Source organism: Eucalyptus grandis, chromosome 3 (genome assembly GCF_016545825.1).
Source record: "Eucalyptus grandis isolate ANBG69807.140 chromosome 3, ASM1654582v1, whole genome shotgun sequence".
NCBI classification, from domain to species: Eukaryota; Viridiplantae; Streptophyta; class Magnoliopsida; order Myrtales; family Myrtaceae; genus Eucalyptus; species Eucalyptus grandis.
Genome location: NC_052614.1, coordinates 51,945,980 through 51,968,798, shown reverse-complemented (window position 1 = coordinate 51,968,798; position 22,819 = coordinate 51,945,980). Strand labels below are relative to the sequence as shown.

Here is a 22,819-nt window from a genome sequence, read left to right as displayed (position 1 = left end):
ATAAAATCGCAATAAAATCAGAAAACGCAATTACGAAAACACCCCCTTCCCCCGCAACGCCTTTGCCCACATGCATTGCACCTGGGCGGGGCGGCGATCCGGTGCGCCCGCTCGCACCGCACCTCCGGTGCTCCCCACGGCACGATCTCCCAGAGATAAAGAAGCATATTTCGCCATCTTGACCGGTCACATCCCCCACTTTCTCTCTCCTCTCTCCTCCTTTTTTTCTCTCTCCTCCTCCTCTTCTTCTTCTCCTCCTTCGTCCTCGTCCTCGTCACTCGTCCTCGTCCCCCTCCATCTCCACCACCTTCCCTCCTTTTTTTTGCCCTATCTGATAGGGTTTCCAGCGCCATCATCCGCCATCGCCACCGCCACCGCCACCACCACCACCCACCGGCGGCCGCCGTCGGCGTCTCATGCTCCCGCGCCCCCGCCGCTGTCGTCTCGCCGCCCGCTCCCCGCCCCCGGTCGCGCCTCGCCTCGCCCCTTTTTCTCTCCGGAGGGTTCCCGGGCGCGATCCCGTGCCGATCCGACCTCCCGGGGTTCCCCTTGCGCGGCCGATGTCGAAGGTCTTCGAGTTCACCGGTAAAGTTCGCGAATTTCCTCGGTTTTTCTGGATTTTTCTTTCGGATCGAGACTGGGTTCTTCTCTTTTTCTCTAGGGGTGCTTTCCCGAGCTGGGTTTCTTGTCGGATTGGTGGAAAGTTTGCGTTTTTTTGGGATGTTTGGCTGATATGAAGGCGGATAGGTGCTGAGAAATATTTCTTTTTTTTTTTTTTTTTTGGGTTTTTGCCATGGTGTTCTTTCTCTTGGAGTCTTTTTTTTTATTATTATTATGATTATTAATTTAGCTGGATGTGGGTTAGATCAGATATGTCTATCGTTGGTCATATGGGTCTTGTGGCTGCTTTTGTTATTGATGTCGCCGGATTTGGAATTAATTGTTTGGGGTTGTGACGTATTTAAGGTAGATTCAGCTTTATGGGTTGACTTGTTTCTGGGGTGATTAGCTTTTCTTTCGATAGATCTGATAAAGCAGTTCTGCTTATGAAATTTGATGGTATTTCTTTTGCGGGCTTTTGCTCTTTCTGGCCTTTTTCTCGCGAAATCCACATCATACGTTCGATTTCTTTTTCTTTCTTTCTTTTCTTTTTCGGGGTTTCCCGACTTATGTTTGAGCAGATCCGTTCTATATCGTTAGTAGTTTGTGAAAATCAATTGCAAAATTCCGACCACAGGGTTGCAGCCCGTGAACTGCTCAGTTTTCTTGCGACCTTGTTGGTAGTTTGGGTGTTGTAATCAACAATCTTGTCTCGGATTTCTGCAAGTATTGAGTATTTTGGCTGATCAGCCTTGTGCTATGTTTGCAGGAGATGGTGATTTTTGCCCTGGGGGGTCACTTTACCCGAATCCCAAGGAAACGAGTCTCTTTTTGTCCCTTGGTCGCCATGTGGATCTTTATTTCCCTACTTGTAAGAGGTCTCGCATCAGTGCCCCGTTCGTTTTCAGTGGAGACCAGCTCAAGCAGAAAAAGAAGGCCTCAATCGATGTTCTTCCGGATGAGTGTCTCTTTGAGATCTTCAGAAGGTTGCCTACAGGCCAGGAGAGGAGTGCCTGTGCATGTGTATCAAAGCGATGGCTTATGCTTTTGAGCAACATCCGTGGTGACGAATTAAGTTGCAACAAAACCACCCTGCCTTTGAAGCGGGAGGATAACCCTGGTGAAAATGAAGAAATATCAGGGGATGAACCTCCTGCCATCAAGGATGATGGATACCTCACAAGGGTCCTGGAAGGGAAAAAGGCCACTGATGTCCGTCTTGCTGCTATTGCTGTGGGAACTTCAAGTCATGGGGGACTAGGCAAGCTATCAATTCGTGGAAACAACTCTATTCGCGGAGTAACAGATCTTGGTTTGAGGACTGTCGCACGTGGCTGCCCTTCACTCAAGGTTCTCTCTATCTGGAATGTTTCTTCCGTGGGAGACGAAGGTTTGATTGAGATTGCTAATGGTTGTCGGCAGCTTGAGAAGCTTGAACTCCGCCATTGCAATGCAGTTTCTGACAAGGCTTTGATTTCGCTTGCAAAAAACTGTCCTAACTTGACTGATATAAGCATAGACTCTTGTTCAACCATTCGGAATGAAGGTCTTCAAGCTATTGGTCAGAACTGCCCCAATCTGAAGTCCATTTCTATCAACAACTGTCCCCATGTTGGAGATCAAGGCATTGCAAGTCTCTTGTCTAACACTTCTTGTGTCTTGACAAAAGTGAAGCTCCAGGCACTCCATGTGACCGATTTGTCTCTCGCTGTTATTGGACACTATGGCAAAGCAGTCACTGATTTGATCCTTGCCAACCTTCAGAATGTGAGTGAAAGGGGCTTCTGGGTCATGGGCAGTGGTCATGGTTTGCAGAAATTGAGGTCCTTTGCCGTCACGTCTTGCCAAGGCATGACAGACATGGGACTTGAAGCGTTGGGCAAAGGCTGCCCAAATCTTAAGCAGCTTTGTGTCCATAACTGTGCATTCTTATCTGACAGGGGACTAGACTCTTTTGCAAAGGCAGCCCTATCACTTGAAAGGCTGCAATTGGAGGAGTGCCACCGGATCACACAGTATGGGCTTTTCACTTTACTTGCCAACTGTGGTGATAAGTTGAAGTCTCTCACCTTGGTGCACTGCTTGGGCATGAAGGACTTAAATATGGGATCACCAATGCTATCTTCTTGCAAATCTCTGCGGTCATTGTCTGTCCGTCACTGCCCTGGGTTTGGTGACGTTAGCTTAGTCATGCTGGCAAAGTTGTGCCCCAATCTGCAGCATGTGGATCTGAGTGGCCTTCAAGCGGTAACAGATGCCGGTTTCATACCACTGCTTGAAAACTGTGATGGTGGTCTCGTGAAAATTAATGTGAGTGGGTGCTCTAATCTGACAGACAAAGCCATTTCAGCTGTTGCCGAGATGCATGGTTGGACGCTTGAGGTGCTCAATCTTGAGGGTTGTCGGAAAGTTGGAAACACAAGCTTGGTGGCAATTGCGGAAAACTGTCCATTATTGAACGACCTTGATGTCTCTCTGTGTGCAGTTACAGATTTTGGTGTAGCTGCATTGGCTCGTGCAGACCAGCTTAATTTGCAGATACTTTCTTTATCTGGCTGTACTGAGATATCAGAGAAATGCTTGCCTGCTTTGAGGAAATTGGGCCAGTTACTTGTAGGTTTGAATCTCCAGCATTGCAGTGGAATCAGCAAAAAATCAGTGGACTTGCTTGTGGAGCAGCTTTGGAGGTGTGACATCCTCCATTAAGCAGCAAAGGTGACTAATCACACACTGAGCTAGTACAACAAATGCTCAGAGTGGGATGGGTTAAGGAGTTCTGTATAACAGTCAGAGTTGGCTTCTGTGAGTAGCAGCATCAGTGTAGTTTTTGGGTCCATAGGATATGGGTCTTTCGAGTTGTCGGGAACTTGGTCCCTTTTCCAGAAGATTTGGTCGAGCATGCTCTCCTTTTTTTGCAGGTTTCTCAAACCTGTTCCCGGCTTTTTGGCTCCTAATGGGGGTGTCAAAGTTCGGCCAGATTTTTCTGAGATACAGTAATCAGGTTCTCTTAGGTCTACATTTTTTTTCTTTTTTCTTTTTTTTCAATGATGTCGGGATTGGCAATTGGTGTTTGAGCTCAGCTTCATGTCACAGTTGTCCTGAGCTTTCTCGCCATTAGTCTACTTTGCATTGTGTTACCTGTTTATTGTTGGTGTTTGAAGTCCGGCATGTTTTTGACAACCCTTTTCGGGGGAGTCGCTACTTGACGGACAGGTCTCTGTTTTCCTCAAAGGTCGGGTTAGTACTGGAATCATGGTCAGTATGGCAGTTTGAAGAGTGAGGTCCTGTGTCCTTTGGGCTTTGGCTGTGGCGTCTGACTGTTTAGTCTGCCACGACACTTCTTTTTGAAGGGTGTTTTTTCATCTTTTGCCAAAGCCTAGTTTTCCAGGGTCAACTCTTTTGTGAGCCGCGTTACCGTGTCTAAATTGTACCACCCGACCTTTGTGTTGTAATGCTTATCGTACCGTTGAATGACATGAATAAGTGATGCCTTTGTATACGACTTCAACTGTGTAATTCTCTCTTCTTTACTGTACTCATCAAATGATCAGCCAGGAACTTTCTGGTAAACACACTGAGTTCGTGCTGCTGGAGGACCGTTCCTGTTTGTGCGACTTATGCGTGAATTGCCTTCACCTGTCAACGTTTATATAGCTGGAAACGCAATGTTGAATGTATAACATAACTATATAATGTGCTCACTCCTGTTCAAATTTCGTTAATTTGGTGTTAAACCTCCTCAATTTGCAATATGAAATTTGCGAGTGGTTTAGCAGAAGGCGAAATAAGGAAGAAATACTGTTTCTCTAAGCGGTACTTATGGCTGTTCCTGTCAGGCCTGAGCCTTGGATGAATTTTTTGTGGACTTATTTGGGAAGAGGGATGATTGTTGATGGTGCTGGGTCAGAAATGGAAAAGCCATTCAAGTTTAGGAACCAAGAAATCTTCTAACTACTGTATTTCGCTAGGATGATATGAATAATGTGGACGTGTATCATGATGAGGGTCGACATGTCGTTGTCCTTTAGCTAAATAAATACGTATGGCGTCACCGTCTTAGACCAACGAATCAACGGTGTGACTCCTGCGCAGAAATGTTTTATGATATTTTGGTCAGATGGTGATGGGTTCATGCACCCGAGCTTATAGTACATAAGAAATAAGTTGGTGAGATAAGCTTTTCAAGTCATGATAAGATTGAGGATCAAGGAGACAAATTAAGCTCCAATAGGATGGAAAATTTGTTCCTCCCCCGTGCTTCGGCAATTATCAATGGAAGTGGGCCCCTTTAGGGCTACATCAATTGCTTCAATTATTGACTAAGCTCCAAAGTAGGATCAAAGGGAGATTGTTATGTTCCAAAACCCTTATCTCAATTGTACTTACCATAAAAATTATAGGTTATGTTTAGCCACTATGCTCTACTTTTTTTTATTTAACAAAAATGAATCTCTGTCAAGAAACTAAGTCGAATGGAGATTTTTACGGTGGAAATAAGTTTCTAAAGAACCTTTTCTTAATCGATTGACTCGTGTAAAACCTTTGATCATCTTCTATTTTCCTTGTTTCTTTTATATTTGTATTGACTTGCTATATGGTTTCGGACCAAACAAGATGGGCATCAACCTCCTGTGCTCCTTGCTGCTTCTTTGGTTGTTGCACCTTATCTTTATAATTAGTTTTTTTTTGTCATGATCTTTATAATTAGTTGAGTTCTCTTGTTTTTGTTTATTTTTCACAATGGCCAGCACCAATGTTACCACCAATTTGGGTTGCTCTAACTCGAATGAAATGTTTGCTCAAAAAAAAAAAAAAAACTCGAATGAAATGAGCATTCGATTCACATCTATCCTTTTTAATGGTTGCAATTACCTTCCATGGTCTTAGGCAATTATAATCGCTCTTGGAGGCACATCAAAATTGGAGCATGTTAATTGCTTGATCAAACCCCCTCCTATCACTGATCCTAAATATGCTAAGTAGAAAGTTTGTCATGTCATAGATTTTAACTCCGTGGATCCTCACACCTATGAGATTTTTGCATATATTGCGACTACAAACGTCCCATGGGACTCTTTTCATTGTATGTATAGGCATCAGGCCAACGCTTCTCGAATTTTTGAGTTGCAATAGGAGATAGCAAGCCTCTGGCCAATCTCAATCTCAAAGGGAAATGAGATAAACTCCAATAGTATCGTTTTCCAGTTCAATTTGTCAATTTGTAGACTTAGTAAGAAGAGTCGTATATCTCAACTGCTTGCTAGTATTTGACGTGAGTATAAAGATCTTAAGAGACAAATTCTTATGAGTGCTACTCTATCATCATTTACTGATTTTTGTGCGACTATTCAACGAGAAGACACTCGTCGAAGGGTGATGAATACTAAACCCAAGCCAAGGGGAGAATTGGTAGGGAGTTCGGCTAATGCACTAAACTAGTATTGGCATTCGTTCTAATGGCAGCAATGGGATAGGCCATTGCCATAATACTAAGCTTCATTGTTGTTATTGCAGCAAAGATAGGCACACAAAATCGTTGTTGGAATTTGCAGCCTCGCTTACAACCAGCAAGGAAAAGGCTACAGATAAGACTATGATTCCTAAAGTTGCTAGTCAAGTCACTACTACAGATCTTCGAACATTTCTAGACAGATCGCCTTGCAACTCCAACAACTAATATCCTCCAATGGTGTGTCTCGGATGAGTTTTGACTCGGAAAACATGGCTCAAACTTATGGTAATGTCTTTACCCTCTCTTCATACTCTATAAACTATTTTATGATTGATCCAAGAGCAATTGGCCACATGTGCGGTAGTTCTCGTTGGATAACTTGTTACCGCAAAGACGAGGCTACAGATAAGACTACGATTTTTAAAGCTGCTAGTCAAGTCACTAAGACAGATATTTAAACCTCTCCAGACAAATCGCCTTGCAACTCCAGTAATGTCCTCCGACTACGTGTCTTGGACGAGTTCTGACTCAAGAAACATGGCTCAAACTTCTAGTAATGTCTTTGCCTTCTCTGCATTCTCTATGAACTATTTTATAATTGATTCAAGAGCAACTGACCATATGTGCGGTAAGGTTTGTTGGATAGATCATCTGCATGAGGTTCTTACTGGTTTCTACTCTCCTATTACAATTGTTAATGGTGAAAAGGTCTCTGTTTAAGGGGTTGGGAAACTAGATTTATTTTCCAACTCTTTTGATCTATTACTTGTACCCTCATTATCTACTAACTAGTTATCGGTCAATAAAATTATTAGGGATCTACATTGCAACGATTCCTTTTCTCATAATAAGATTATTTTGCAGGACAGAATCCCTTAGAGGAAGATTGATGAAGATCCGTTTCAAAAAGGGCTATATACTATTGATTTTTCAAGTACGATTTTGGTTGCTAGCGAGGATAAAAGCTTAAAGTCTCCACTTTGGCACTAGCATATGGGGCCATTGTCAGATCGGATGTTACACTCCATTAATCCTACTTTTTCTCTAGATTCAAGCTTTTGTGAAACTCATCATTTTTCCAAACAGCATGAATCGTCTTTTTCTATTTTAAAAAAAAAAAAAAAACAAATAACGCATTCGAGGTATTTGAGTTGATTCGTTATGATATTATGGGTAATGCCCCAATTAAATCTGGAGATGCTTTTAAATATTTTATTATGTTCATAAATGATAAATCTCTAACTACTTGTTGTGTTTCCTTATCTCTAAAAGTATGGTACTTGGATTAAAATATTACATTACAATGGGATCCCAATCATCCCTTTGAGTCGTTTCTCAATAGTCTTGGTATTGAATGCCAAACTTCAAGTATTAAACTTCCCTAGCAAAATGGGGTTGCAAAGAGGAAAAACGTCATGTCCTTGAGGTGACTTAATTCCTTTTGTTTCCTAATATGACAAATTGCTATTTGATCAATCGTCTTTCTAGTAAGGTGTGGCAATACAAATCGCGTATGAAAGTTCTCCTCAGCCAATCGATTAATCCCTCTCATCTCTGTGTATTTGATAATGTGTGCTATGTTCACACTTCATTAGGGAGTAAATTAGTTCATCGTCCACACAATTGCGTATTTTTTAGATATTCTAATGTTAAAAGAGTTTTTAAATGTTTGGATCCCTCTACCCAAAAATTGCTTATTTTTCCAGATGTTATGTTTGATGAAACTGACGTGTATTTTCCTTCAGGGATCAAATTCAAATGGAGAATAGTGGCAATAATACTAACAATTATGATTACAGTAGATTCAATATAGAATTTGGTCCATTACCGATTGTTTCTGATGATATGGTGATTAATAAGAACTAGAGAAATGGGAGAGACTTCCAATCAAGGTACGACTTCTTTATTCCCAACCCTATTCAAGAAATAGCTCCCGTTCGTCGATCAACCCAAGCATCTCAACCCTCAACTCGTTTTCAGGGTTTTGTCATGCATCAGTCGTCTACGGCCTATCTCATTTGTTATTTTGTACCTTCCTATTAGCTATAAAAACAAACATTGAGCTTGCAAACTTTATTGAAATGCAATGATCAATTGTGTGGAAGAAGGCCCTGGATGAGCAACTCCAAGCCCTTGACAAAAATAAGACTTGAGATATTATTCCATCACCTATTAGAAAATGTCTCGTAGACTTTCGATGGATTTACAAAAACAAGTACAAAAGTGACAATTCCATTGAAAGGCATAAAACTAGCTCGGTGGCCAAGAGATACACCCAAATATACGGAATAGACTACAAAGAAGTATTTGCTTTTGTAGTGCAGATAAATATTGTCAGTTGCAGTCAGTTGTAATTGGTTTTTTTTTTTTTCAAATGGACGTTAAGTTCCGTAATGGAAAGCTTCAAAGAAGAAGTGTCCATCTCCCTCTGGGTTACCCTTTAGAAAATTAAGGATCTGTTTACAAACTCAATAAGGCAATCTATAGTCTCAAGGAGTCACCTCAAACATGGTACAGAAAGTTGAATACAACCCTTGTGACATTTGGATTTAAAATGGGTAAGTCCAACCATTCTCTATTTGTTAAGAAAAATTATAAACGAATAGTGGTAGTATTAATCCATATTAATGACATTGTCCTCACTGGTGATAATTTACAAGAGATTAAAACTCTCAAAAAATATTTGCATGAGAAATTCGACATCGAGGATTTGGGTTATTAAAGTTGCTTGTTCTAGTAAAGGCTTGTTTATTGGCAAAGAACAAAACAAGTGTCAAAACTTAACACAAACAGACACATAAGTGCCAAAGTTAGGAAAGGATAGAGAGAGAGAGAGAGAGAGAAGACGAATAGTTGGAGGCAGCTAAGGGCTCGGCTCTCGCCGCCATCGCCTCCCCGCCGTCAATGGGAAGGGCTGGCGACAATGGAGGGAGGGTCAGCCGGGGTCACTAAGCCTTGGCCCACTATCGTCGACCCTTCCCGGCAATGGCGAGGAGGCAACGGCAACAAGGGCTAAGCCCTCGGTCACCTCCAACTGTTCATCTTCTTCCTCTCTTTTTTTTTTTTCATTTTAAATTTAATTATTAATTTTTATATTAATTATTTATCCTCATCAATAGTAAAACGACATTATTTTTGCACTTGTCTAACCAGGTTAGCATACAAAATGATGTCATTTTGCTGCCTCACGGGAAAATCGCCACATCAACATTTTAGTTGATTCTTCTTGTTATTGGCACTTAATTGATCCATTTTACTTGATTTTGATATTTAAGTGTCATTTTCCTAACTTTTGGTATTTAAGTGTTCTTCCTTCCAAGTTTTGGCACTCTAGGTGTCTGACACTCCTTGGGAAATAGGAAAATTAGGGATCAAACTTGTAAAGTCTCCTACAAACTTTAGGAACAAAGTGATAAAAAAATACTACTCTTCACAATGTTGGCCAGTTTCAAATATTAGTTGGTCGGCTAATTTATCTATCACTCGATTGAACATTTCATATGCCACTAGTTTTGTGAGTCAATTTATGCATGTTGCCACCGAAGGTCACATGGAGCTTGTTGACCATATATTAAGATATTTGAAGTCATGTCTAGGATGAGGCATTCTAATGAATACACATAATTACACAAAGGTCTTAGAATATGCTGATGTTGATTAGGCTGGCAATCCCATTGATAGGAGGTCCACCACTGATTTTGTACTAATGTAGGAGGTGATCTCGTTACATGCAAAAGTAAAAAGCAGAGTGTGGTTACTCGTACGGCACTGAAGGAGAATGCAAAGTTGTGGCTTCTACCACATGTGAATTAGTTTGGCTTCGCTTGCTATATTGACTTGGGTCTTGAAGGATTTCGTGCTCCTATGAATCTATTTTACAATAACCAAGCAACAACTCACATTCTATCAAACTCATTCTTACATGAAAGAATAAAACACATAGAAATCATCCATTAATTTGTTCAAAAGAGAGTCCGTAACAAAACTATCAAGACTCCTTATCTTCGAAGCGAACAATTTGTTGATGTGCTTACCAAACCCCCTTCTAAAAGAGTCTTTCAGTAAATGTTGGCCAAGTTGACCTCACAAGACATCTTTGCCCCAAGTTGGAGAGGGAGTGTTTACAAAGATAAGTTTGCCAAGTCATGATGACTTGATAAGATTGAGTATCAATGTCCACTATGTAACAGCTAACAATTGTAACTAACATAAAACTCTATGTTTGCCACTATGTTGTACTCTTCTTCGTGTAAGGAAGATGAATCTTCTTCAAGAAGTAAAGTCAAATGAGGATTTCTACCATAGAAATAGGTTTCCAAGTACCCTTTCCTTTGCCGATCGAATTAGTAAAACCTATGTTTGTCTTTTCATTTCTTTGTCTCTTCCATCTTCGTATAAATTCGCTATAAAATACTACCATGTACACAGAAGTCATTAAGAGATAATTTAAAAGGTACTCTGGTTTAAAAATAGGTCATCGTCTAAAAAAAATTTAGTAATTGATAACACCATTAATATTAATATCTTACAATTCAATTTGACATGAAATCCAACCGACACGCATCCATCAAGCAAATCTATAAAACATCAAATCGCAAATGAAGGTATCGATTTACAACTAACCGACAATTTGATACGTATCCATCAACTTTTCAGATTCATAATTTGTTATATTTCCACCTACCGAAAAAAAGTAGGTTTTCATTCCATAGTGCATGCTGCTTTTATCATAGTTACACAATTATATAATGATAAAGCACATAAAACATCCTGTTTATGTTCAAACGCCATAGTATTTAAAGAAAAATAATGTGCTACATCTTTCTTACAACATAATACTCGAAATTTAGTTACACTCTCACTAGCTTTATTCAAAACCCGTACTCAGTTTACACGTTTCCACGTCAAGAATTACATTTTCAGTTAACTTTTACGCATCCCGATTAGTATCTCTGTTAGCATCAAGACGCTCACAGAAGCAAAACAGGAGAACAGGAAAGCCTGTATGAAAGGCGTTTCTTGTCAGTCATATATAGCCTTCATCAGATATACTTTGAGTTGCTCTAGAAGTTCTGATCTCATCAGCATATATACAGAAGAAAATCGGGACAATAGGTTATTTTCTTTTCTAACTAGGGGGGTCATCATGACAACCTACAGCGCCGATGGGGGCTGAGAGCGAGCTACAAGGGGGAACAAGAAGAAAACTGAGGGACTGAATAAAAAAGGATAATGATCAAGACAGCATGGCGCTGCGGCGAAAGATAGTACATGTTGATCATTAATAGCGCGGACCAATCAGATACAGAATGGGGTGAAGATGAACCGGATTGTTCTGGCGGTAATTATATACATTACCCGTCTTCTGAGGACCCAAAGACGAGAGAATCAGATTTGCGTCGGCACTAGCGCCAACATCTGCGTCTTCAGTCTGCCCATGGACATCTGAATCTCCCGGTAAAGCGGGAGGTTCTGGGGGCAACAAGGGTGCAAACTCGTCACAGCAGAATCAAGTATCTGGGCCACATCAGCTGGAGGATAGTGTCGGTCCGTACACGTCTGCTCATTGGAACATCAAACTTGTTAGCAACGGAAGATACCACAGAAAGGAACAATTAAGAGAATAATTTGCTTCACAAGAATCATAAGGAAAGCATCATGAGTTAAAACATAGACATTCATTTAAATTGGGAGATATTATTGGTTGTTCCATAGCATTCTGTTTTCCCACCAATGCTGCTTCCTTTTACTTTTTGGTGAATAGCTAGTAACAATTGAGTTGACACTATGCACATTTATTTTTTCAGAAAGGACAGTAAACCCAGGCAAACAGTTGCAACTGATTCTTTTGGAAATCATCTAAATTGTCTTCAGCTGCTCTTGCTTCAATGGATCATAGAAGCACGAGACATTTGATTTCTTAGACCTTACCTGTACCATGAGCAAAGTAGCGACGCACGATGTGATCAACTCAGCCGGTATCTGGGTCTCTATCTTGTCAGTGTCAATACTAGGTTTTGAACCAGATAGCTGGTTGGTCTCAGATGAGCAGGCATTTAACTGATTGTTAGGAACCAAGCCACCATTGACCTTCTCTGGGGATGCAACACCTGATAACTTGATGTCTGAAGCTAGCTGTTGGTCATTTATCGAATCAAGAGCCTCTCCAATCCTTGTAAAAGCATCTTCCCCCTCTTTCAATGATGAAATCGCCTGAAATGAGATAGCACCATAAGGCATCAGTCAACAGCTGATCCAAACGACATGCACAATACAGAGAACTACACACCCACACAATATACATCTGCACTACTACCAGGAGATTCACTCGTTTTTCTTATTTTAACAGGCAACCACAAAGAAGGTACACTCTACCACCAACATCTCCGTAAATAACAAATAAGGAAGCCACAGCCCAGTGAAGTTTAACAATGCATCTCAAGATTACCAATTTTATATTTTAATGCTGTTGAAGCATACCCACGCTTCAAATTTTAGGTTAGTGTCGTTTCATCTTGTTTGTGGGCATGTGTGAGTGAGTGAGTAGGTGGGTGTGTTGGGAGTTGCATGGGCACATGGGTGCCGGAAAATTCTTGTCAGACCTGAATAGCTTTATCCACCATCGTCTGTGCTTTCAATCTTGAAACCTTCACGATTTCATGAACATTACATCCTGACTCATGTGGATATAAGTATTTATCAAGTTCTCTGGGAAGGCCAATTGCAGCACCAGAATTCACTGGAGGCTTGAACCAAGCAGGCATCGGATTTCCTGGATAAGTATTCCGTTCCCTCAGATGAACCAAAGCAGAAGAAGCCTGTGTATCAGACATTACCTGTTATTAATATGTCAGAATAAAAAAGAGCATGCCACTTGAGAAAAAAAAAATGACAGATTCAGAGAGAAGCGTGCAGGTGTGATACAAAAATTCACGGAAGCCACATGCCTGGCCACCGGCTTCCTTTAGCTGTACAAGTACCGTGGCGTAATGCTTCTTGAAAGACTCAGAATCCTTAAGAGAGCCATCTCCATTTATTTGGTCATCCAATACATCATTATTCATGTTTCTAAGCTCCATTAACAATGCCTCCTATGATTCACCGAGGAAGGAAAGAAAAGATGTGTAAGCTCTCTGAGAGATCAATCTCTGTGCACTAGCATTATTTCTATCTGTAGCATACTTGTCTGTAAGCCCCAACATGATGCGACAAAAGCTGGTTTAGATATGCAGTTGCAGAATGCTAAATTGGGGCGCAGCATACAAACATCAAGATCATATAAAACAGCCATCAAAAAATTTAAAACTGATGATAAATGTGCTATTCTGAGTGAACTGTCTAATCAGGCACCTTAATTATCAAAATCTCCATGGAGTTAAAACTTAACATGGTAAAGTGGTAAATGCTTAATAGATAAAGACACACCTTCTTATCCAAAGCATGAGTTAGGTCAGAAAGAGCCCGAATATCAGCTTCTCTTGCCTGGCTATACACCGTTCTGCAAGGCTGACTACAGAATGTCTGTTGGGTACTGACAACACCTGGAGCAGATACTTTGCCTTGTAAAATTGCATGGTTCGAGTCCTGATGACATGGAAATAAAGTTCAGCTTAGTCACTCCTACACACATATATAAGCCGATACAGAAAGCCACAGCAACCTCCCAGTATCACACCAGTGTAATATAACGCATGGTGCCAAAACAAGAGACTTCCGATAATAAATTTATGCACCATTAGACACTAACAAACCATCTGAATCATTTTATCAAGCATATTGCCACAGAGGCAAAACAACCAAGATGCGAGAATTTTTTGTTCCGTAGTAAATCGTGACCAGCATAGATCATAAAAGAGTGCAGAATTCCCAACAAGAGTTATTAATGTCTGAAAAGAGTCATTTATTCAAGCTGCTGCGCACCGCGGTCAGATCATAACTGATATGAACAAATGCTGGACCACTAAGAAGAACATGACATCAGCCAAGGTCCAGCTTGTCACTTTCCAGCAGCTTAAAGCTGACCAGATACAGCAGCAGCATTGGTTCCTCATTGAAAAGGAGCCAACAGTCTTGAAGAAAAGTTCAAAAGATACAACTTGAAAATATGAAGGTAAAAATAAATGATCTAGCAAACCAAACAGGAAAGATGAACTTCCAAATATCAATAAACAACCGTCAATTGGCATGCTCACCTTTGCTTGCCTCATCAAATTACTCATGGGACTCCGACCACTTGCTAGATGCCCACTAGAATCATAAAGAAGGGCCCCTCCAAATGATATATTGCCCTCAATTTGAGGTTCTTTAGATATCACAGGAAATTTGTCAATGAAGAGGCTCCGTCTCCTAAGAGCCTCTGGCATATTCTCCAGCGGATTTAGAGGCATGCAATCAACATCCTGCAACAACCCCATTGACGTCATCATATAATGCACGATGATGGCTTATTGAAGGTAAAAATTGTTAAAGTACTTTGTGTATTAAAAACATACTCATCAAGCAATTTAAACTATTAGATCAATTGAAAATGATCCTACAATTTCCAAAATCATGAAACATTCAGGACATTTTCTATGATTTACTTTATTGCTTTTGAAAGAAGAGGACAAAAAAATTTCTTATGTCAGCAAAATCTCAGGTTTTTCTTAGATAAATAAGCATAAATGCTCTGCAAACAACTTAAACTTCTTGCACATCCCGAAGAGACTTCAATCAAAACCTTCAAGCAACAGCAGGTTTGGCTAATTTATTTCATAGAAGAAAGACCAACTCAACTCCTCAGTTTCTCCTCGGTTTCTATAACATCCAAGGGTTCACTGCAATAATTCTATCGGTATCATAGGCAATTTTACAAAAGAGTGCAGGAGATTCCCCAGGTAGATTATATAGAAACTAACTAAAACGGAATCTTAAAAATGTTGTTACCATCACAAATTCAACTCCAATATCAGGACGATCAAACTGAATCCTGCACTTGTCATGATCAACTGTGAGAACACTTCCATCATGAACTTCTCTTGTTTTTGGATGAAGGGCAATTACTCTTTGTCCAACAAATAACGGTCGCGCTAAGTCTGTGGGAAGTCCTTCCCTAATACCAGTGCGAAGTTCAGTATAGTGCTTTCTCACAGATTCACGATATTGCTCGAGTTTCTTCCTCTCTTCACGAAGGAAATTTTCAGAAAATCTACGAGGCTTGCCAAGTGAGCTGCATGACCATTTGTGTAATATTAGTATCTATCAATCCTTTAAGCAGTTTTTACATACGAAAGGGGGGAGCAGTGATCATAGTGAGTTTATCTACCTTCTTATAACACTCCATTCAACGCGCGTTAACCTAGGAATGTGCCCAAGTCCGACATGATTTAAGTAATCGACAAACTCCCTCTTTGCAAACCATGGATAATCAATTGCACTATAAAACCATTCAAAGATACACCACCTCCGTGCCAGATCGGATGACAGGCAAGACAACAGTTTGTCCTGCAAACCCAGTAATTTTTCATGTCAGAATCAACTCTTCAAGAGTCAAATTCCAATCCAAAGTAAATAACAAGGGAAATACCTTTAAATAAGGTGCTTTATCTTGGACATATATTCCACGTTTATCAGTTCGGTTCCTCACTGTGTTATCAGAACCACTCATCTCTTTTGGTTTCAGTGCCTGCCGCAGATCTTTCTTTCTTCGACTTTTTGATTTAGTCGGTAAATTGAACTGATTATCAGCAGGAACCTGAGTGATCAACCCCATCAAATCAGTTTCCGTTCCTTTCTGATCCATATCAGACAAGTTCTGTGCAGATTTAGCTGATTTCTTCGTTTTTGAAAGAGATGATCTACCCTCTCTTGCAAATGCTGATTTAATCTCTCTCGTAGATTGTTGACTTGCAAGTGTCTTTCCTTCCTCAGCTGAGGCCTAAAAAACATGGAAAGGCAAAGGAGAATCAACTGAATTGATCAGAAAAAAGAAGAGGGTAAGGAACACCTATCACCACACTGGTGCTGACAAACCAACAATTCTGCAATCATAGAAGTGGCGTACATGCAAAACAACCATACAATTTAAATATTTGGATTCATTAAATACACATGGCTACATTCAAAAAGCATTATGCTTTTTTTTTAAAAAACATGTCCAAACACCATCACATTGGCCTATACCTTCTCTTCAAGGTCAGCACAGAACAAGAGCCCCTTAGGATTAGCTTTAACTTTGACACTGTAACTTAAAAGCTCTATACTGCAGCAATGCAGCAATAGTTCTGTCATAAGTGACATCTAAGAGTGTTAAAATCGTAGGAAGGTGCAGAGTTATGTTTTTGGCAAGTAGTGTTACACTATACTGTAGAACAAAAGTTTAATATCTTATTCATGCCAGCAATTACTTTCTCACAACTCTGTATAACTGTTGATATGAAATTACTTTTTGGAAGTAATAGCAAGAGTACTAGAACCTACAGAAACATCCCTTGCCCAAAACTTTATGACACTTTTTGTTGCCTTCCAGAATATCATAAAAAAGAGAGAAGCGAGATCCTTTTCATTTGTAGACCATTCACCTACCTTATTTACTTAGACTCTAGAAAAGTGGAAAAGCCCAAATCATCAGAGGGTTACCAGAGGTGAACCCTTTTCAGGAAAGAATACAATCACAGCAACTTATAAGAGTGTTGAGAATCAAAGATCATGAGCTCACCTCATTTTTCAGAGATTCACCTAGATGAAAATTATCGTGAGCTTCAGCATTTATAACCTGCAGCCGATAAAAACCATTTCAGAAATAAAAGAGCAGCACTGAAAGTTATAAGGGATAAGTTCAGTTGATATTTATCAAACCATGCAAATTAATTTTTCATGCTGCTCACCTTAGATGTTATTGGCTTAGATTTTCTTTTTGGTTTGTTGCTCGACAGCAATTGCCCTTTTGCTTTGGAGATAGTATCAGAATTGATATCTGAGGCCCTCACAAGATTCAATTTTCTACCATCGACTGCAGAAGTTTTCTCCTTCCCTAAGGCTTTATCTCTTTGACGATCTGCAGATGTGGCTTCAGGCACAGTCAACTTATCATCTATATCCCGAGTTGTTTTTTCCTCCTTCAACTGGACAGAGGATTCTGTGCCACAAAATTCTACAATAATAAAATGCAGCAAATTGAACAGAACCATAGCAACAGCAGTACTGCACTAATAGGAATTGAGAGCATAAGACAACATACCAATAAACTCAGAAATGTGTTACGCATGTACGTGTCATGTGGTATGTGAACTACAGGATATAAAGCACAGCAATTTATAAAACTAACCAGACTCCATGGTGGAAACTGGCATCATCAATGACAAATCAGCCAATGTCTGCAGAGCATCAAGATCAGAGCTTTCATCTGCATATAATACCAAAACCATTTAGTAGATAATATCAGACAGACAGCAACGAAAAATCTGGAAACAAAAAGCTGCAAAGATCTATTCAGTATTAAACTATTCACGAATGACTTGTAGGGCTTTCAATTCATGTCATGCCATGTATAGGTTTCTCCACTAGGTTCATACTGTATTATAGTTGTTTTTATGCCAAGACAAGAATTGAATAGCCACCCCTACCCAAAAGCAAGTCAAGGATGCCAAATGTATAAAAAATATCTAGTGTTCACATTCTGTTCCTTTATCCTGCAATTGTTACTCAGACTTTAGTCCATGGAGGGTTCTTACAGTGCTCTAGTGTTGACATGTTTCTAGTCAATGGTCCACCAATAGGCTATTATGCTTTCAAACATCACCCAAGTGCATGAATGCACATAAAAGAAGCAGAGGAGAGGAAAAGTGAACGGCGTCCCAAATCCTGATAGCTGTTGTCTCAAGATTATTGACTAAATGAAACAGAACAATCATCTAATCTACTTGACACATGTATGTTTCCATCTTTAGAAGCTACTCACCAGATGTCAATCAAAACCAGTTTAAAGAAGTTTCCAATAACATTGTCTCCCTCGAAGCCTCACCCAAAGAAAAAGAAGGAAAAAGAGAAACCCCGTAAAGAAAACCTTAAAAAAAGTCAACTCTAGATTTTAAAGTCATTTATTGATGCTGTTAGCAAGTTGACTATTAACATGACTACGACAATCCAGACAAGATTTCTAGGTGCATTTCCGAAAGATATAGTTTTGGGTTAAAGTTAGGTATGTTATGTAATATGACTCCAAAGTAAAACTGAATGCCGACCAAATTTCAACAAAATATGGCCACTTTTTCAGCATTTACTTCCTTTTTCAATATCACAAAATATAGAAAGAAAGATTTAATACTACTAGCAAACTTCAACTATACATGCAGGTGGAGAAACCTCAAGCCAAAAAAGTGGCCTAGATGAAAATTTCAGCTATCTTTGTGAAGGTAAAGTAAAATGGAGACAGAAGAAAGAAGCAATGACATGTTACATTCATAAAAGAAACAGATGAACCACCTCCAAAGAAAAGCTTCTTGCTTCTCTTTCTCTGAGTTTGATGAGAATGCCCTCTTTTCTCATTTGAAACTTCGAACTTGACTTTTCCCTTCAGTGAATTATCATTGCCTCCCTCTTCTGTTCCGCTGCAAGCTCCGCCACCATCTTCAAACTCTTTCTCTACCATCCCCTCAACTTTTTCTTTCTTTCCATAGAATTTCTTCCCTTTCCGAGAAACTTCTACTGTGCCAACTCCTTCTATGTCTGTTAAGGACCTTGTATATTTTTCATAGTCTCCATTTTCCGTTCCCCTACTGCCAATGCTCCCTTCCAGCCATTCTTCATCCAGAGAAGCATCACCATACTTGGCTGCGTCCGATTGTGAATGCTAAAATGACAAAAAGGACAGTTGTTAACATATCAAACACACAAAACCGCTAGTGGAAGAACATGCAGATGAAAGCTGAATACCATCCTTTCCCAGCTCTGGACAGGTGATCCTTTTAACTGCCCTTTTCTACCATAAGGACTTCGAGAAACTTGTGGTGAACCTCCCCTGTGAGAAGCCGCAGTTAGTACTAATGCTGCTCCATGTGCAACATCATCATCTGTAGCATCAGCCTCTGACTTCCGGCCCCTCTTGTTCAGTGAAACATGATTTTCTCTTCCATCTTTCTTGTTCAAGAAAGAAACAGGAAAACGAGGAGTCCTTTTGCCAACAACACGTGGTAGGCTATCTGGATCATATAAACAGCTTCAGTAAAATCCACTTGTTTAATGACAAGACGTAGTAGAATTAGGCATTCAAGCTTAAAAGTAAGGTCTATGTTGAATTACAATTAATATATTAATTATTAAAAAAAAAACCTCAAAACCAGACTTCATGAAGGGATTTTACAATAACAAGCAGCAAGCCCCTTTTGGGATAAAGGTGAGGTACTTACTATCAACACGTCTTCTTTTCAATAATGACAGACAACCATCACTAGATAAGTCAGCTTTGGAGTGCAGATCTTCTCTTGAACCACCAAGCTGAACTTTACCACGCTTGCGTTTTGGTGTGTTTCTGATTTCTGTTCCATCATTGCTCTCTTCTTCATCACTTCCCTCCTGTCAATTTATAATGAACTAGGAACATTTAGTTAACATGCCAGGAAAAGTGCCCCACATACAAGGCTTTTAATTCCAAAGCATGTAACAGAAGACCGCTATCATGAGAAAATTCATCTGATCCAAACAATGAACATAGACATGTGTATTCTATGCTCCTCATTCCTGCAATAAATTTTTCCATCTTTTGGTTTCCATGTGATAATATAAGCAAATGTAAAACAGGAAAAAATTCTCTGGGAAAAACACTACAGGAAAGACCAATATCTAGATATGTGTGCATTTGAAGAAGCTAAAAAGAGAATATTCTTAGAGATATCAGCAGAAAGAAGGTCACAAAACAGATGTGGCAATACTGAACTCAAGAAGTGAGAGAGAGAGAGAGAGAGAGAGTATGCTGTTTCATCTAAGAGAAACATCAATTGAAGACGTACCAGAACATTGTAGTGATCAGTCATCATTGCTACAAGACCAACCACTGAAGCTGTACCCTCAGGAAGGGATAAATATGCCTAAAAGTAGAGCAAGAATAATTTAGAATGACCAAAGAAACACTCTATCAACAAATGATCTTACTCATCAACTAGAAACAGCTAGTTTATAGTTAATATGTCAATATTGGAACTTATAGCTCTGCAAGATATAATTCATAAAACAAAGAGAAAAGTAAAAGTTAGAACCATTTATTCAAGAAAGAAAAGAGAGCCAAAAGAGGAAGCAGACAGTCAAAGGACATCTTGCCAGCAATAATGCAAAATAAAACATGTCTGGACTTCCATCCCACAATGCCATGCTTGACTATTTTAGCAATTGCACTGCTTTAAGTAGAAATTCCAACGTTTAAACTGCATGATTACAAAGTTTGAGTGGAACATGAAAGTAGTGGGATAAAGAAGAACCCCAAAATAACAACCGATTTGGGTGCAGACTGACATTTGTCAGCATGCTTCGTGATTTTTTGCCAAATATGTTACTTGAGGCTTGATGCATATTATACTGACTTGAAGCAACACAAACAACACTACAACAAAGAAAATTTTAAAAAGACATCACCCTTATGTGTAAGACACTCCAGGCAGCTATAGAATTCCTCCAAAAAATGGAGATATTGTTAATCAACGTCATATTTGCATAGAGAAATCCGACTCTGACCATTATGGATACAAACAGAGGTTCTTACTCTGTTCATGTTGTAGAGAGCCTCAACCATATCAACGGTTCTGTTACGCACAGCAGCAGCCACCTAAACACGGAGGACAATAAAACACAGTTAAAAGAGGAAGAGCCTCATCTAGAATCTTATTGAAATAAAAGAAGTGCTGTAGCTGCACAGCCTCAGAATTATTTTCCCACCCATCAGTAAAGGAGTGCCAAAGAGTAGAAGAGGGAGCAAAGCCGTTTACAAGTCCAGCAGATGATCCAACAAATGGAGGAAATGAAAGGCAAACTGAACATTCACATAAGTATGAGGGGTATACAGGAAACAGGACCGCCCTAACTACCTAGCTCGAGGACTTGAATACTGGTCAACACTAATGCACCATCAACAGCTCATCGTCTCCCCTCAATCAAATCCAAACCAGCCAAGGCCAATGTAGTGTATCGACCCCTCGGCTATTATCATTGTGCGGAACCAGCATTGTACTGACCGCTATCAAAATTAGAAGCGGGACCGATAGACATGCAACAACCATTGGAGACCAGCTGAAGGAACTGCCATCAAAATAAACAATGCAAACTAGACACCAGACAACAGCATACCTTCTTCCAGTCTCTCCCGTGTTTCCTATAAGCATCGTAGAAGCGCTCGAGCTCTTCCTTGCTCCACTGCGGTCCCAGCAGATCAGACAATTTCTTCTTCTACAGCAAAGACACAACTTTTTCAATAAACTCGTACTCGCCGCGACAAAAGCGAGCAATCTCGATACGAAACTCAAAGAGGATTAGCCACGGGCGCAGAGGCTCCTCTACAGGCAAAAAAAAATCGAACAAGCCTCTCAGCTCACTCCCTTGCCCCAACCCCCCGCCCCCTTTCCCAGTCAAGAAAACGAACGCCGCTCGAGCAGACGCGCAAGCTCACCCGATTCCGGCTGCTCTTCGAGCTCCCGACGTCTTTCTCCGGAGAGACCTCATTCAAATTCGAGTACCGCTTGTACACGCTCCTGGACTTCCTGGTGGGCGCCATGCCGGATCAATTCGCCCCGGGAAAGAGAGAGAACGGGGACGACGGCGGCGGCGGGTGACGCCGACGCCGACGACCGGCCGCGCCGCCGAATCGGAGGGTTCCCTTCCCGAAACCGCCCGCCCCCGCGCACGCGGTGGGGGGGAGCGTTGCAGATCGCCGGCGATCCGGATCGCCGCGCGGCGAGAGGAGACGGCGGCGGCGGAGGCGGCGGCGGAGGAGGAGGAGGGAATCGGAAACCCTACGGCGGAGCGAACCTGGGAGGAAGAGGGGGGGAAGAGGAGAGGAGGAGATGGAGATGGAGATGGGGAGACGACCTCCCGCGTGTTTGGGCTCCTTCGCTCTTTTGGTTTCAAGATTTTTAAAGCGTTGCGGTGCTGGACTGGTGGAGGATTCGAATTCGAACGCTTATTTCTTTTTTCTTATTTCTTTTTTATTTTTTTGGCTTTTTACTGGATTTTTTTTTTTTCATTTCGGAAAAGAGATTTAAAAAAAAAAAAAAGAGGCGAGCTTTTCCCTTCTTCTTTTTTTTTTTTTTTTTAATTTGAACGAAAATGCCGAAATTGAATTTTATTTATCTCACGGTGCATTTTGGTGAATAAAAAAAGTCTCCATTTAAAGGAAAAAAGCTGCCAAAAATCTCTGAACTATGTCACGGTGACACATTCACCTTAAACTTTTTCTTTATGATATTAAGAACCCCAACCTATGTCTAACATGACACATTTTACCCTGAATATTTTATCTATGCAATGATTTACCCACTGTAAAGGTTTTATCAGATGATTTTCGATCAAACCAAGGTCATTTTTATCATTGGGTGCCATGGCGACACCATTTACTTTCGGTTACGTGGATTTTTAACAATACTCTTTAACAAAACCTTGATGCATCGGATGGTAAATGTCTCACACAATTATGAACAAAGTTTAGGTAAATGTGTCACATTATGTGTAATATAAAGTTTTTCTGGTGGCTTTAAGGATGAATTAATGAAAACCTATGAGTAATATCGATCTTTACGATATTATTTT

At 40.4% G+C, this 22,819-nt stretch overlaps 2 protein-coding genes across 7 annotated transcripts; one reads left to right on the top strand and one right to left on the bottom strand.

The window, feature by feature from the left end:
* The first annotated feature begins 246 nt into the window (after positions 1–246).
* LOC104437673 (EIN3-binding F-box protein 1-like) lies at positions 247–4,102 on the top strand. Its single transcript, XM_010050670.3, has 2 exons — positions 247–585; positions 1,370–4,102. The coding sequence occupies exons 1-2, from the start codon at positions 417–419 to the stop codon at positions 3,304–3,306; spliced, it is 2,106 nt and encodes a 701-aa protein (XP_010048972.2). The 5' UTR covers positions 247–416; the 3' UTR covers positions 3,307–4,102.
* Positions 4,103–10,888: 6,786 nt separating this feature from the next.
* On the bottom strand, positions 10,889–22,127 carry LOC104437672 (protein ALWAYS EARLY 2-like). 6 transcript variants are annotated; one of them, XM_010050669.3, is made up of 19 exons: positions 21,684–22,127; positions 21,365–21,463; positions 20,784–20,846; positions 20,038–20,115; positions 19,438–19,603; positions 18,965–19,230; positions 18,515–18,881; positions 17,358–17,435; positions 16,918–17,183; positions 16,749–16,805; positions 15,618–15,968; positions 15,357–15,535; positions 14,978–15,260; positions 14,245–14,451; positions 13,478–13,636; positions 13,000–13,143; positions 12,655–12,870; positions 11,984–12,265; positions 10,889–11,611 (listed from the first exon to the last, which is right to left on the bottom strand). In XM_010050669.3, exons 1-19 carry the CDS (start codon positions 21,786–21,788, stop codon positions 11,441–11,443), a joined length of 3,537 nt encoding a protein of 1,178 aa, XP_010048971.3. In that variant the 5' UTR covers positions 21,789–22,127; the 3' UTR covers positions 10,889–11,440. The 6 variants fall into 6 exon arrangements, with proteins under 6 accessions (XP_010048971.3, XP_039164813.1, XP_039164812.1 ...); XM_039308879.1 differs by having other exon boundaries at positions 13,033–13,143; XM_039308878.1 differs by having other exon boundaries at positions 16,918–17,168.
* Between the last annotated feature and the right edge of the window lie 692 nt (positions 22,128–22,819).